At 39.5% G+C, this 14,689-nt stretch overlaps 1 protein-coding gene across 1 annotated transcript; it reads left to right on the top strand.

Annotated features, from left to right (window-relative positions):
- Positions 1–1,645: 1,645 nt before the first annotated feature.
- On the top strand, positions 1,646–3,398 carry LOC105791615 (uncharacterized). Its single transcript, XM_012619770.2, has 3 exons — positions 1,646–1,936; positions 2,228–2,292; positions 2,465–3,398. The coding sequence occupies exons 1-3, from the start codon at positions 1,787–1,789 to the stop codon at positions 3,045–3,047; spliced, it is 798 nt and encodes a 265-aa protein (XP_012475224.1). The 5' UTR covers positions 1,646–1,786; the 3' UTR covers positions 3,048–3,398.
- The last annotated feature ends 11,291 nt before the right edge of the window (positions 3,399–14,689 follow it).

Raw genomic sequence — 14,689 nt, forward strand, 5'->3', positions numbered from 1 at the left:
CTATTCGTTTCTATTAGAAAATATTTTATTTTCATACTGAAAGTAAAGTAAATAATTTTTTATTTTGTGTTTGATTCAAATTTGTTCGAGTCCACACTCGAAGCAGTTTATAGTATGAGAATAACGAAAAAAATCGTTCGATTGAAAATCGAGAACATCTAAAATTTGTCTCACTCAAGCACAAATATATTTCAGGAAAAATTTCTTATTATAAATATTGCAAACCAATTATCAAAATTTTATTTTTTTTATTGTAAAAAATCATTTTTAAACCGAATTTTTTCTAACAATATATCTCCCCAGTCCCCACAGTTTCCTATTGTTGGAGTTAATTTCGAGGTCGCGTACAAGACGCAGGAAATGAAATCAATGTCGGGAGTAGTAATTCGAAATCATGAAGCTGATGTGGAGGCTCGTGTAGCGGTTCATGTACTCCGTTTTGTGATTGATATGGGTTTTAACTGAACAGAACTCGAAGGTGACTCATTGGTGGTTATCCAGAAGCTGACAAATCGTACCCCTGATAGATCAAGCATTCGGCCTACTATAACAGATGGCAAAGAGCTAGCGGTTGGTTGTACTCAATGCATTTTCAGACATAACAGAAGAGGTACCAAGGTTGCTCATTTAATTGCTAAAGAAGGATTTATCAGTTAAACAACATCTTTTGGGTAGAAGAAGTAATTGCAGTGGCGCGTGAACAAGTGAGACTCGACCGATGGTGGATTGACCCGCCCGACTGAAGAAGACCGCGGTGTTTCGGGAATGGTGCATGCATGTGAGGATTTTGGAAGCTCCCTTCTTTTGTTCAGTTAATTTCTTCGTCAAGAAGAAGAGCGGTTTTGAGGGCTATTCTGATACTTTTGCTTTGGCATTTTGATGTCTCGTTTTCTGAGAAATGTTTACGCTCTTTATTGTTTGCTGACCATTTCATAGATTTAAATGGCTAGCCTTTTCGGGTTTCTATAGTATTAGCCAGTTGTGTGTCGTGGTCACTGTATTCTCTCTTTCTTTAATGAATTAATTGAATTATATTCTTCGACGATTAAGATAACATTATTACATTTTATTTTGATATAATTTTTATTATTTATTAAATATTATTATAAATTATATTGAAATTTTAACAAATAGTTTATAATATTTTCATATTTTATTAGTAAATGTAATATTTTTTTAGAAATATAGAAATATTTAGATATAAAATAATAATTTTTGTATGAATTAGAGGAGAATGACAAAGCCGACTCAAACGTAGACTACACCTATGGTAATAAGGACTGAAATTTTATAAATTATTATTTTTAATCAAAAGATAAATTTCTTGAGTCAAACAATATGATATTATTACTTGTCTGTTTTATTTAATCAACCAAACTTGGCAATACATATTACATCCTTATTTCATTTGCATTAAATAACAGATTTTAAATTATTTTATTAGTAATTACACACAGCTTTCTTTTATCCGGAAGTAAAGAAAAGCCCAAGGACAAAATGGGCAAAACGGTGAATACATAAACAAATCGAAATAAAAAAAAATCCCAGGGTAGAAAAGGAAGACACAAATTTTAAAAATTTGAATGATTTTTTCTATTTAAAAATAATATTAGCTCTAAATTTTAAAATTCGGAAATTACAGGTCTGAATTCTAAATTTGACTGACAGGGATAAATAAACGCTGCCCTTCTTTCGAATTTTTCTTTCAGGAGTTGTCTCTTAATCTCCATCTCCACCATTTTTTTTCCTTTTTAAATCTTTATTTGGTTGGATAAGCAATAAGATTATGAGAATTCGAAAGAACAAGAAGCTATCGTGGTTAATATATCCGCAAGGTCCAAGGGCTGAGAGTGTTCACGTTTGCCGGCTGAACCAGTCACCGTGGGATGTGAATCCTTTACCTCAAGAACCGTACCCTTCATATCTCCACCACCGAGTAATTAACACTTTCTCGTCGCTCTTTATTTTCCTTGTTTGTTTCTTATACCAGATCTACTTGCTTCTCCCTCACCATTGCGCTCCCTTTATCTACATTCCTCTTTTTTCTTTTTAGGGTTTTCCCCGTTTAGGGTTTAAACAAGACCCTAAATCCTCTCGTTATCGTCTATTTTCCCTTCAGAATACTCGATTTTGGTTAAAGGATCTTCGTCGTTTCATTGTATTAGTTTTTTACTCGGGTTAGCTTAGTTTATTATTTTCTTCTTCTCTTTTTTCTGAAATAATCCAGTTAGAATATGAAGATAGTTTTAATGGAAATGGGGGCATTGGCGATTCTGTCGGTGCTGTTGAGAGGTAATTTACTTCGTATTCTTCGATTCCACTCCTTTTTATCAATTTGCATCATGGTATTGTATGTATTAGGGTTTTTCTTTAAAAAAAAACGAAAAGAATAGGGCGAGTTCTTGAAAGTAAAAAACCCAGTTTGTGTGTCTTGAAAAGTGTTGCGTTATTGCTCGAAACGCAGCGAGGCTACGATGGTGGGGAGTAAAGAGCAAGCGATTATGAAAGTGGGAGGCATGATTATCGATGATAATGGCGATAACGATGAGATTAAAACAGCCAAGAAGACCCAATGCCAAGAAGAGGAGGCTTTGCTGCAATCTTCCAACAACAACAGCAGTAGCAGCAGCAGCGATGGTGGAAACAATATGAATCCCACATCGTTGACCAGCAAGAAAGCCGATAATCAGTTGACTAGGAGCCGCCGTGGATCACGAGCCCGAACATCCAGGAGAGGTGGCTCATCATCGGCATCGAACCTGAATGATTTCTACTATTATTCTGGGTTTGGGCCGTCGTGGGGAAAAAGGAGACACGGCGGTGATAAAGAAAGCGAAAACAGCAAGAATCTCGTAGAGGTTGAAAACAACGACAGTGTTACCACTGCCCAAAACAATTCGACGCTGTCGTCTTCTTCACAAATCGATGACAATGAGGAATTTGATTATGTCGAGGAGGAGGAGGAAGAGGATGACGAAAATGAATATAGTGGCGAGAAACGAACGAGAAAGCCCATTAAAGCAAGATCGTTAAAGTCACTAATGTGAAAAAAAAAAGGTGTGGGTTGTTTCAACTTAGCTGAAATGATTGTGTTTTTTCGTTGATTTTATGGTAATTGTCTTTTAGATTTTTACTAATTTTAATTTCTTCGCTAATTTGCTCGTGAGTCGAGTGGTCGACCAATATGGATACCTTAGTTAATATCTGAAAGGGTAGGGGTTTTTTTTGTAATTCCATCATATTATATCCTTTTATTTTGCTGCGATGATATTTTATAGATGGGGACGAAAATCTTTGCTCAAAATAGTGCCCCGTTTAATGTCATGTTTCTACTCCATAAGTACAGTTTTTTATTTGGAAGATTATTTCTATTGAAATAATGTCTACTTTTTTTCATACACTTCAAAAAATTATATCTTATACTTGTAATAGAGCCCAATTGACCCAGGGCCAGGAACAGTCCAACAATTACAGGCCCAACAAAACTAACCTAAGCCCAAAATAACCCTGGCCCAAAGCAAAATAAAAAAGAAAGAACCCTAGCCCTAAGGAGCGCCGCAGCAAGCCTTCAGGCGCGCCCAGCAGCCTCGCGTCGCGCCTAACCCCCAGTCGCCGCACAACTCGGAGGTCGACCCCTCTCCGCGCACGTCACCTGCGAAAACACGGACTTAGAGAGTCCCAGAGAGAAGAAACAGCAAAAACAACATTTAGATTGTTTTATTTTCTTTATTTTCGGCCTATAAAAGGCCTATCAAATCTGTAAAAGGGGATATGGTATTAACGGAGAAATACACAGAGAAATTGAAAGAAAATACAGATATTAAACTTGTTTTTCAAAGGTGATTTTTGTTTTTTTTTATTTTACAGCGTTTGTTTTATTTTTTCGAAACTTTTCTTGTTTTTTTTTTCTTTTATTTTTCATCATTATTTTGTTTAAAATAAAAAAAAGGGAAGGATCTTACCCCATTCGTTGAGAACGCTGGACCGGTGGCCATCTCCGTCATGATCGAACCTTGGCGGCGTGAAGCATGGCATAAGGACGCTAGGGTTCCAAACCCTAGCAGAGCAAACAAGAGGAGCGGTTTTTTTTTGTGTGTGTCATTCGGGTAAATGACTTTTAGAGGAAAAATTTGTTTTAAATAATGATCAAAAGCAGCCGCCGTTTCGTCCGTGCCCTCGACCATGCGGTGACCCGACCGAAGGGGAGGATCCGCGCTTGGCTTCAATGGGAATTTGCAAATTGGCCCTCCCTTTTGCAACGCGTTTCAGATTAAATCCTGTTTTTCTTTTTAAATTGGTTCGCAAATTTCAATTTTGCTTCAATTTGGCCTATCACTGCGCAGCGTTTTGGGAAGGCGGGAATAATTTCCCTTTTAGTCCTCCCTTGTTTCCTGCGCATTCAAAGTGGTCTTTTTTTTCATTTATTTCAAATTTGTTTTTTTCTTTTGTTCAATTTAATCCATTTTTGAACTATTTTACTATTTTACTATTTAATTATTTATTTATTATTATATTATATCATTATGTATTATTATATTATTTATTACTATTGTCATTATTTTATTTGTACATACGTCGTTCTCTTATTTAATACATATATATGCATTTTTCCCTAGTATACTTGCATGTCTTTACAATATATATATATATATATATATATATATATATATAAATGCATTTTATGTAGTATATGCATACCTGCACACATTTAATACACTTTTTTTATTTTTCATTTTATTTCTTAACTTCTATATACATATATATACATTTTCATAATTTCTTAATATATTTTTTATTTTATAAATACATGCATTTTTACAAAACATATATATCTTTTATATTTAATTTTTGAAAACATTTGTTTTACTTTACTTTTGTAATTATATAAGCATGCTTGTAAATTTATTTGTATATTATACCTACTTGTATATATATATTTATAAATATTTATTCATATATGTTTGAAATTAGAATATCCGTTTCATGTTGTACCTTAACCCTTTTTAGCATCTCTTTTAAAAATATATGTTGATTTTCTCAAAGTATTTAAATCGTCCTATTTTATAAATTCCAAAATATTTGGCATTCATGATTCTCGTGAAAGATCGTGTCCTAACTTACTGGATCGCGATTATTTTTCGATGAATTTAGAAAGCCAAGTATTTATTTTACAATAAATTCACAAATTTTAAATAAAAGCTTATTCTCGGGAATTCAAAATGTTGGGTCCTAACTTACTGGTCATGACATTTTCTTTTCGAGATAAGAATTTTCAAAAGCAAAAGGCAATATTCGGGTATTTTGGAGATTTAAAAACATTGTGCCCTAACTCACTGGGTGTGGTGTTTTATTTCTTTGAAATGTGAATGTCTTACTTTTTTTATTCATGAAATAAAGAGTTTTCTTTTAAAATCTTTTCAAATTTTCGTCACCAAGACATTAACAAAAATCAATTTGGTACCAATTTTGGGCGTTACGAGGGTGCTAATCCTTCCTCGTGCGTAACTGACTCCCGAACCTGTTTTCTCAAATTTCGCAAACCAAAATTATTTTTTTAAGGTGGGCCGATCACACCTTAATGAGGTTAGGCAGTTATTCTATTTGAATTATGGAGATTTGCCTTATTTACTTGACATGAAGGTAGACAAGCATTTGTTTCGAGCTCTTGCCCAGTTTTGGAATCCGGCCTACAGTTGCTTCACATTCGGGAAGGTTGATTTGGTGCCTACGATAGAGGAGTACACAGCTTTACTTCGGTGTTCGAAGGTTCAGGTAGATAGAATTTATTCGAAAGCGGTAAATGTACCGACCTTCTTGAAGAAGCTGATAAATATAACAGGGATGAGTGAGCAGTGGGTTACGGCTCGGATTAAGCAAAAGGGGATAGCAGGTGTATTCCCTGGAAAAGTTTGAGGGACCTCATTTTAACACACCCAGATGTGAGGAAGAAAGTAGACGTCTTTGCTTTGAGTATATATGGCTTGATTGTGTTTCCTAAGATTTTGGGGTATATTGACGAGGCGGTCACTGATTTATTTGATCGACTTGATAAGGGAGTTACGCCAGTTCCGGTGATTTTGGCAGAAACCTTTAGGTCATTAAATGCATGTCGAAGAACGGGAGATGGCAGATTTATTGGATGTGCCCAGCTATTACTTGGGTGGTTTCATAGCCACTTTTGGAAGGTTGATAAGGTTTCATATCAGGTCTTCTCTGAGAGTTATTCACCGTTGAAAGAGATAGTGGCTACGTCAAGGAGAGATGATATTACAGAGGAGAAATGGATGGCAATCTTTCAGAATCTGCAAGAGGAGAACATCGAGTGGAGAGCTCCATGGTTGCTTCCAGATGATATCCTATATCGGTGTGGGGATTTTGACTGGGTTCCGTTGCTCGGGATTTGGGAAGCTGTTGGTTATACTCCATTGCTAGTATTAAGACAATACTGGTCAAGACAGTTTGTGCCTGCCACTCAAGGACTAGCTGGGTGTGAATTCTCATATAAGGATGATGGATACAAGAGGAAGGCTCGAGAGATGGCCAATGCATGGAACCAGACTCGTCGAATGAAGAGATTAGCCGTGGGTCCAGTGACAACTTCTGAGTACAACGAATGGCGTGTTAGAAGGATTAATGACAACATTCCTGGGCCAAGTTCAGAAAATGGTCAGTCGATAGAGGAGCATTTGCGTGTCGTCCCTTCTGAGCTGGAAATCATAAAGCAAGACTTCGAAAGAATAAATACAGCGTTAGAGAAGAAAATAGAGCAAATGGAGGAAGAAAATGTGAATTTAAAGTTGGACATAGATGTTCAAAAGTAGGAAACCGAAGGCCTGAGAAAAGGGAAGCGTAAAGTCGAGGAAGATCTGAACAGCTTGAAGACGGATTATAAGAGACTACATCTGTCAGTAAGAACTGCTGGGTTGGGAAAAACCTCAGAGCAGTGGCGTTAAGAGGTTCAAGAAGAAAAAGCCAAGGCTGGTAGATGGGAAGAAAGATTCCAAGAAGCCCAGATGCAAAATAGATCGCTTGAGAAGAGTTTGTTAGAAAATCAAGATGAAAGGGATAAACTAAGGGCTAGAGTGGCCGAACTTGAGAAGATTGTTCATCAATACCGAAATCGTAATTCAGTGGTGTAACTGCAAGCAAGTTTAAGCAGAATCAAGCAAATGAAGAAAACTATAGAAGAACTAGAGGTGGCATTGCAAAACTGTGAAGCCAGGATTGAGTATTTGGAGGCAAACAAAGATCATCAAAGCGAACAGCTTCACTATCTCTAGAATCAGGTCAGAAGTAGGGATCGTGTTATGGGACAAGCCTTGGTTCAGATTCGAGAAGTAGCTGATCCCTTACAAACTCTGGCAGTACAAGCTGACACGTTGAGCGTGAAGTATGAATTGGAGTCAGACCGGGGACGGGAGTTAGCCTCGTTGCTTCAAAAAATCAAGGTCTTAAGTATTAGGGTGAAGTCGTATTTGTAGTCTATTCTATGTAAAGGGATTTGTTTTCTAATAAAGTTTTCCAAGTGGAATTGAATTATAATTAACGCCTTTCTTGCATTCATCTCATGCATCGCATCATATGCATTAAGAACCTTTAATTGGTCCTAATCAATTAAAATTACTGGTCAGTTAACCTGGAAACCAACCAACCAACCCGACACCGATACGGCACTCGAGCAAAGACAAAAGATATGGATCAGAGATTAGAAAAGCTCGAACAGTACCAGAAGGAGTTGCAAGACCAGCTTCAGCTACAAATGCAGGAGCGGTTAGACAAGATGAAACAAGAGATGTCTGAGAAGATGCGAGAATCCCAAGAAGATATAGTGGCAAAGTTAACCCAACTGATAACTAAGGGAGGTGATAAAGGAAAGAGCCTCATGGCAAATGTCGATGAGGGAACTGATGATGAAATTTTTTACCCTCCAGGTTTCACCCCTCCACATATGCGAGCCCAAGCTGAGTACCCGCGTAAATCTACTATCACTATCATGCCTCAGCAGCTTCAGGCTGGTATTTTGAACCTCCAAACTGGGCCGGGTTCTAATCCCAAAAATAATCCTATTAACTCTGCCATTCCTGACTTTGATGAAGTGGTTGAGAAGGAAAGAGTGAAGGAGGAGTTACCGAGACAGCTAGAGGAAAGATGCAAGTGGCTCGAGGAGAAGTTCAAGGCGATAGAGGTCACTGAGAGTTGTCGAGGCATTGACGCAAAAGAGCTGAGTTTAGTGCCAGATTTAGTACTCCCTCACAAGTTTAAGATGCCTGAATTACAATGGGACAAGCTGCCCAGAAGCTCACATCACCATGTTCTGCAGACGAATGGCGGGATATGTTAACAACAACCAACTCCTGATACAATGTTTCCAAGACAGCCTTGTAGGGGCAGCATCCAAATGGTACAATTAGTTGAGTCGTGCCACAATTGGTTCATGGAGGGACCTGGCACAATCGTTCATGAAACAATGTAGTCATGTGACAGACATGGCTCCTGATAGAATCACCCTTCAAAACATGGAGAAGAAGCCGAGTGAAAGCTTCAGGCAGTACGCGTAGAGATGGAGGGAGGTCGCAGTCCAAGTTCAGCCACCGCTCCTGGAAAAGGAAATGACCATGTTGTTCATTAACACCCTGAAGGCACCGTTCATTACACATATGTTAGGAAGTGCCACAAAAAGCTTTCCTGACATAGTCATGAATGGTGAGATGACTGAGAACGCCATCAGGAGTGAGAAGATCGATGCTGGAGAGAGTAACAGAAGATCGGCTTTGAAGAGGAAGGAAAACGAGGTGAACAACACGAGCATGTAAAACAAGGGTTATTCGAAGTCAGTAACAGTGAGTCAGCCAGGGAAGGTGGCTGCCAGCCAGCATAGCTCGTCGAGACAGGAGGTCGGTACAAGGCGAAATATTGAGAGGCCCCAATTCACACCAATTCCTATGTCATACAAGGAACTGTACCGAAATTTATTTGACGCACACGTAGTTTCCCCTTTCTATTTGAAGCCCTTGCAACCCCCGTATCCCAAATGGTATGATGCGAATGCACAATGCGACTATCATGCGGGAATAACAGGGCATTCCATAGAGAACTGTACGACCTTTAAGAAGTTGGTTGAAAGGCTCATTGGTATGGGTGTCGTTAAATTTGATGACTCGACCAAGGTAGAAAACCCATTACCAAATCACACTGATGGTGGGGTAAATATGATGGACGAAGATAGAAGAATCAAGACAGACATTGCGAATGTGAAAACTCCTTTAAGATGGGTCTGGAATGAGATGGTGAAAAGGGGACTGATCGTCTCAGAAGGAAGCTGTGAAAAGAGGGGGAACTACTGTGAGTTCTACCATGAGTTGGGGCATGAAATCCAAGAGTGTACGGAGTTCAGAGCCATGATACAAGATATGATGGATAATAGGGAGGTGGAATTCTGTGTAGGAGTTCAAGAGGAGAGTCATGTATGCGCATCAGAGTTGGCATTGGGGGTCCCGAAGGCTAACCGTCCTGTGGTCATCATCTCGCGACCTCAGAACAGTGAGGTTGGGACAGGAATAACGCCAAAAGTAATCATTCAAAAACCAGCTGTGTTTACATATAAGGATAACAGGAGGGTTCCTTGGAATTACGATTGTAATGTGACAATCCCGGGGAAGGAGGATGTAATCAATAAAGAGGAATAGGATGAAGGAAAGCACCACGAACAAATGAAAGCACGAGTAAAGCCAATAAGAGAAGAAACTTCAGTTGAAAAGAGGAAGAATGTGGTTGAACCGGAATTGTTGGTCAATGAACCAATCAAAAAGGAGGAAGCTAGAGAGTTCTTGAAGTTCATAAAGCATAGCGAGTATAGTGTTGTGGAACAGCTGCACAAACAACCAGCTCGCATATCTGTGCTAGCTTTACTCCTGAACTCGGAGGGACATCGAAATGCACTACTGAATGTGCTAAATGAAACTTAAGTGGCCGACGATATCTCTATTAACAAGTTGGATTGACTGGTTGGCAATATAAGCGCTGATAACTTCATTTGTTTCAGTGATGACGAAATACCACCTGGGGGTATGGGATCTACTAGAGCTTTAAACATCACCGCAAGGTGTAAATGGTGCATATTACTTGGAGTTCTGGTAGACAATGGATCGGCATTAAATGTATTACCCCTATCCACGCTCAACAGGTTACCTGTGGATAGTTCACATATGAAGTCGTGTCAGAACGTGGTTCGAGCATTTGATGGTACTGAGAGGAGGGTCATGGGAAGAATTGACATTCCATTGTTAATTGTCCCAACTATTTGTGAGGTGGACTTCTTAGTTATGGACATCAAGCCTTCTTACAGTTGCCTATTATGAAGGCCATGGATTCATTCAAGAAAAGTCGATACCGCCATCGTTACATCAAAATTGAAGTTTGGTGTCGGAAGGTAGTGACGATAGATGCTGAAGAGGATATCATTGCATCTGTGACTAACGATGCGCCTTATTTGGAGACGAGTGATGATGCAATCGAGTGCTCTTTCTGTTCCTTGGAGTTCGTAAATGTAACATTCATCTTTGAGGGAAATAAGATCCCGATGCTGAGAATATCAAAGACCACAAAGATGGGGCTGCAATTGACAGTTGGAAAAGGAGATTTGCCAGGGAAAGGGTTGGGGAGATATCTTCAGGGTCGAGTCGAGGTCCCAGCATTGAAGGGCAAGCACGATCATTTTGGTTTAGGTTATAAGCCAGATTCTAAGCAAATGAGGATGGAGCGAGAGAAGAAACAAATGAGAAGAAGGGCTCGTTTGACAGGGGATGAAGTTGAATGGGAACCCATGACCTTTCCTCACCTATCTAAGACTTTTATATCGGGAGGATTTGTCTATCAAGGAATGCTAGGGGTCAGAAGTATTAACACGGAGTTAGAGAGTATTCACGCCGTGTATGAAGAAGCGACGGGAAGAAGAACTTTGCCAGATGTTTGTCCTTACGAGTCGGGAAGGGCGCTAAACAATTGGACTGTAGAAGAAATACCTGTAGTTTTTAGGATTTCCTCAGAGTAATGTCCAGAACACCCTTATTGCTTTTTAGCCTAGAAGTGATAAGGATTCCTTTGTGAAATAGGCTCATGTCCAGAAAATCGTTATTTTAATAAAAGTTCATGTTTGCAGTCATTTTTGGAGCAAATCTTTCTTTCCATAGTAGCAGTTATTTTGAATTTTTCCCAAACTACACTTGCATTTCATTCATGACCATATTGCACTGAACAAATTCCTGAATCCATATTGTTTTCATAACAGGTCCTACGATATCAATGATACGAATGTCACTCTTACAAATTTAAAGTCTCATTTTGAATGAAACATGTGTTTAGAGGGATTGCATGATTTTGAGGATGATGAAGACTGTGGTTTGTCTCCTGACTTGTTGAAGATGGTAGAAAGGGCCGAGAAGCAAATCCTACCTCATAGAGAATCAATAGAAATTTTGAGCTTGGAGGAGGGTAAAGAGGTGAAGATCGGATCGGATATATTTGCAAAGACAAGACAAGACCTCATCGAATTACTCCGAGAGTTCAAGAACGTGTTTGCATGGTCATACCAGGATATGCCGGGGTTGAGTACCGACATTGTAGTCCATCGTCTCCCTATAAGAGAAGATTGCAAGCCAGTGCAGCAAAAGCTCAAAAGGATGAGGCCTGATATCGTGTTGAAGATAAAGGAGGAGGTCCAAAAGCAGTTTGATGCCGGATTTCTGCAAGAAGTCAAGTATTCTGAGTGGGTGGCTAACATCGTACCAGTTCCAAAGAAAGATGGAAAAGTACGAATGTGTGTGGATTATCGGGATTTGAACAAGGCTAGTCCAAAGGATAATTTCTCATTGCCCCACATCGACACATTGGTAGACAATACTGCGGGCTTCTCACTATTTTCCTTCATGGATGGTTTTTCTGGGTATAATCAGATAAAGATGCATCCTGAAGATATGAGAAAGACTACATTCATTACGTTATGGGGGACGTTTTGTTATAAAGTGATGCCGTTTGGATTGAAGAATGCAGGAGCGACATACCAAAGAGCCATGGTAGCCTTGTTCCATGACATGATGCATAGGGAAATCGAGGTTTACGTTGATGATATGATCGTGAAATCTAGAACGGAGGGCGAACATGTGCGGGTCTTGAGAAAGTTATTCTTAAGATTGAGAAAGTTCCAGCTCAAGCTTAATCCAGCGAAGTGCACTTTTGGGGCTAGGTCAGGAAAGTTACTAGACTTCATAGTCAGTGAGAAGGGAATCGAGATTGACCCAGACAAAGTCAAGGTAATACGAGATTTACCTCCACCTCACACTCAGAAAGAAGTTCGAGGTTTCCTCAGAAGACTGAATTACATCGCTAGGTTCATTTCACAACCGACCGAGAAATGTGACCCTATATTTCGCCTTCAAGAAACATAATCCGGTACTTGGGATGAAGAATGCGAAGAAGCTTTTAACAAGGTGAAGCAAGATCATCTAAAACTCCAAGGTTGCCACCACCTAGCCCGGATAGGTCACGATATTGTATCCGACAAGATTTGATAATTCCATGGGTGTGTGCTAGGCCAACATGATGAAACGGGAGAAAAGAAAGGCGATATATTATCTCAAAGAAGAAATTCACTGACTGTGAAATGAGATATTCGCCTATTGAGAAGTTATGTTGTGCCTTGATTTGGACAACCCGAAGATTAAGACAGTACATGTTATACCATACGACTTGGCTAATCTTAAAGTTAGACCCGTTAAAGTATATGATGGAGTCAATTGCTTTGAATGGGAGAATGGCCCGATGGCAGATCTTACTGTCTAAATTTGATATTGTTTATGTGAGCCAGAAGGCTGTGAAAGGGAGTGCAATTGCTGACTTTCTAGCTAGTAGAGCTCTGGAGGACTACGAGCCGTTGAGTTTTGATTTCCCAAATGAAGACCTGATGTGTATAGCGGCTACTGAGGAAAATCCCCAAGAAGGTCACGGTTGGAGGTTAAACTTTGATAGAGCCTCAAATGCTATGGGTAATGGAATTGGGGCAGTCCTAGTGTCCCCGAATGGTGATCATTATCCTTTTACTTGCAAATTGGATTTTGATTGTACAAACAATATGGCAGAATACGAAGCATGCATCATGGGTATTCGTGCAGCTGTAGAGCCGAAAATCAAAGTGCTAGAGGTCTATGGAGATTCAACATTGGTGATATATCAGCTCAGGGGTGAATGGGAAACGAGAGATCCCAAATTAATCAGTTATCGAAAGTTGGTCCTCGAATTGATTAAGGAGTTTGAGGACATCACTTTTTGCTATCTCCCACGAGATGAGAACCAGATGGCTGATGCACTAGCTACTTTAGCCTCCATGATCAAAGTAAACAGACATGAGGATATGAAGCCTATCCAAATGAGTATCCATGAAAACCCGGCTCATTGTTACAATATTGAAGAAGGAGAAATCGATGATAGTCCTTGGTACCAAGATATACTACGATATGTAAAAAATCGTGAGTATCCTAGCCAGGCAACGGAGAATGAAAAGAGAACTCTGAGAAGACTAGCCATTGATTACGTCTTAGATGGGGAGATCTTATACAAGAGGGGAAAGGATCAAGTTCTGCTAAGATGTGTGGACGCTGTGGAAGCAAAGAAAATCTTGGAGGAAGTCCATGAGGGCATCTGTGGAATGCATACTAGTGGTTTCACAATGGCCAGACAGATTATGAGATTCGGGTACTACTGGTCCACCATGGAAGGGGATTGCATCAATTATTCCAAGAAGTACCATAAATGTCAAATCTATGGTGATAAAATGCATGCACCTCCTTCATCTCTTCATGTCATGACTTCTCCATGGCCTTTCTCCATGTGGGGTATGGATGTTATCGGGCCAATATCGCCGAATGCTTCAAATGAGCATCGTTTCATATTCGTGGTTATTGACTACTTCACCAAATGGGTAGAAGCTGCTTCGTATGCTAATGTTACAAAGTCATCAGTCAGTAAGTTCTTGAAGAGAGAGATCATATGTCGGTATTGAATGCCTGAGAGAATCATATTCGACTATGCGTTGAATTTGAACAACAGCTCAATAGCAGAGGTCTGCAATCAATTCAAGATCAAACATTATAATTCGTCGTCGTATCGCCCGAAAATGAATGGTGTAGTAGAAGCGGCCAATAAAAATATAAAGAAGATTGTAGGGAAGATGACTGAGACTTATAGGGACTGGCACGAGAAATTACCGTTTGCCCTCCTTGCGTATCGAACGTCAACCAGGACCTCCACCGGGCCAACGCCTTTCTCCTTAGTTTATGGCATGGAGGCAGTCTTGCCCATCGAAGTTGAAATCCCTTCTCTCCGGGTTTTGACTGAGCTACAATTGAATGAAGCGGAATGGATTCAATCTCGATACGATCAGTTGAACTTGATATAGGGAAAGAGGCTAAAGGCTATTCAGCATGGTCAGATGTACCAGAAAAGAATGATGCGAGCCTACAACAAGAAAGTCCGACCCAGAGAATTTCACGAGGGGGACCTGGTGTTGAGAAAAATTCTTCCTCTACAAAAGGATTTTAGGTGGAAATGGATACCGAATTGGAAGGGTCCTTATGTTGTAAAAAAGGCCTTTTCTGAAGGAGCCCTGAACCTGGCTGAAATGGATGGAAAAAACTTG

This window comes from Gossypium raimondii, chromosome 8, assembly GCF_025698545.1.
Source record: "Gossypium raimondii isolate GPD5lz chromosome 8, ASM2569854v1, whole genome shotgun sequence".
NCBI classification, from domain to species: Eukaryota; Viridiplantae; Streptophyta; class Magnoliopsida; order Malvales; family Malvaceae; genus Gossypium; species Gossypium raimondii.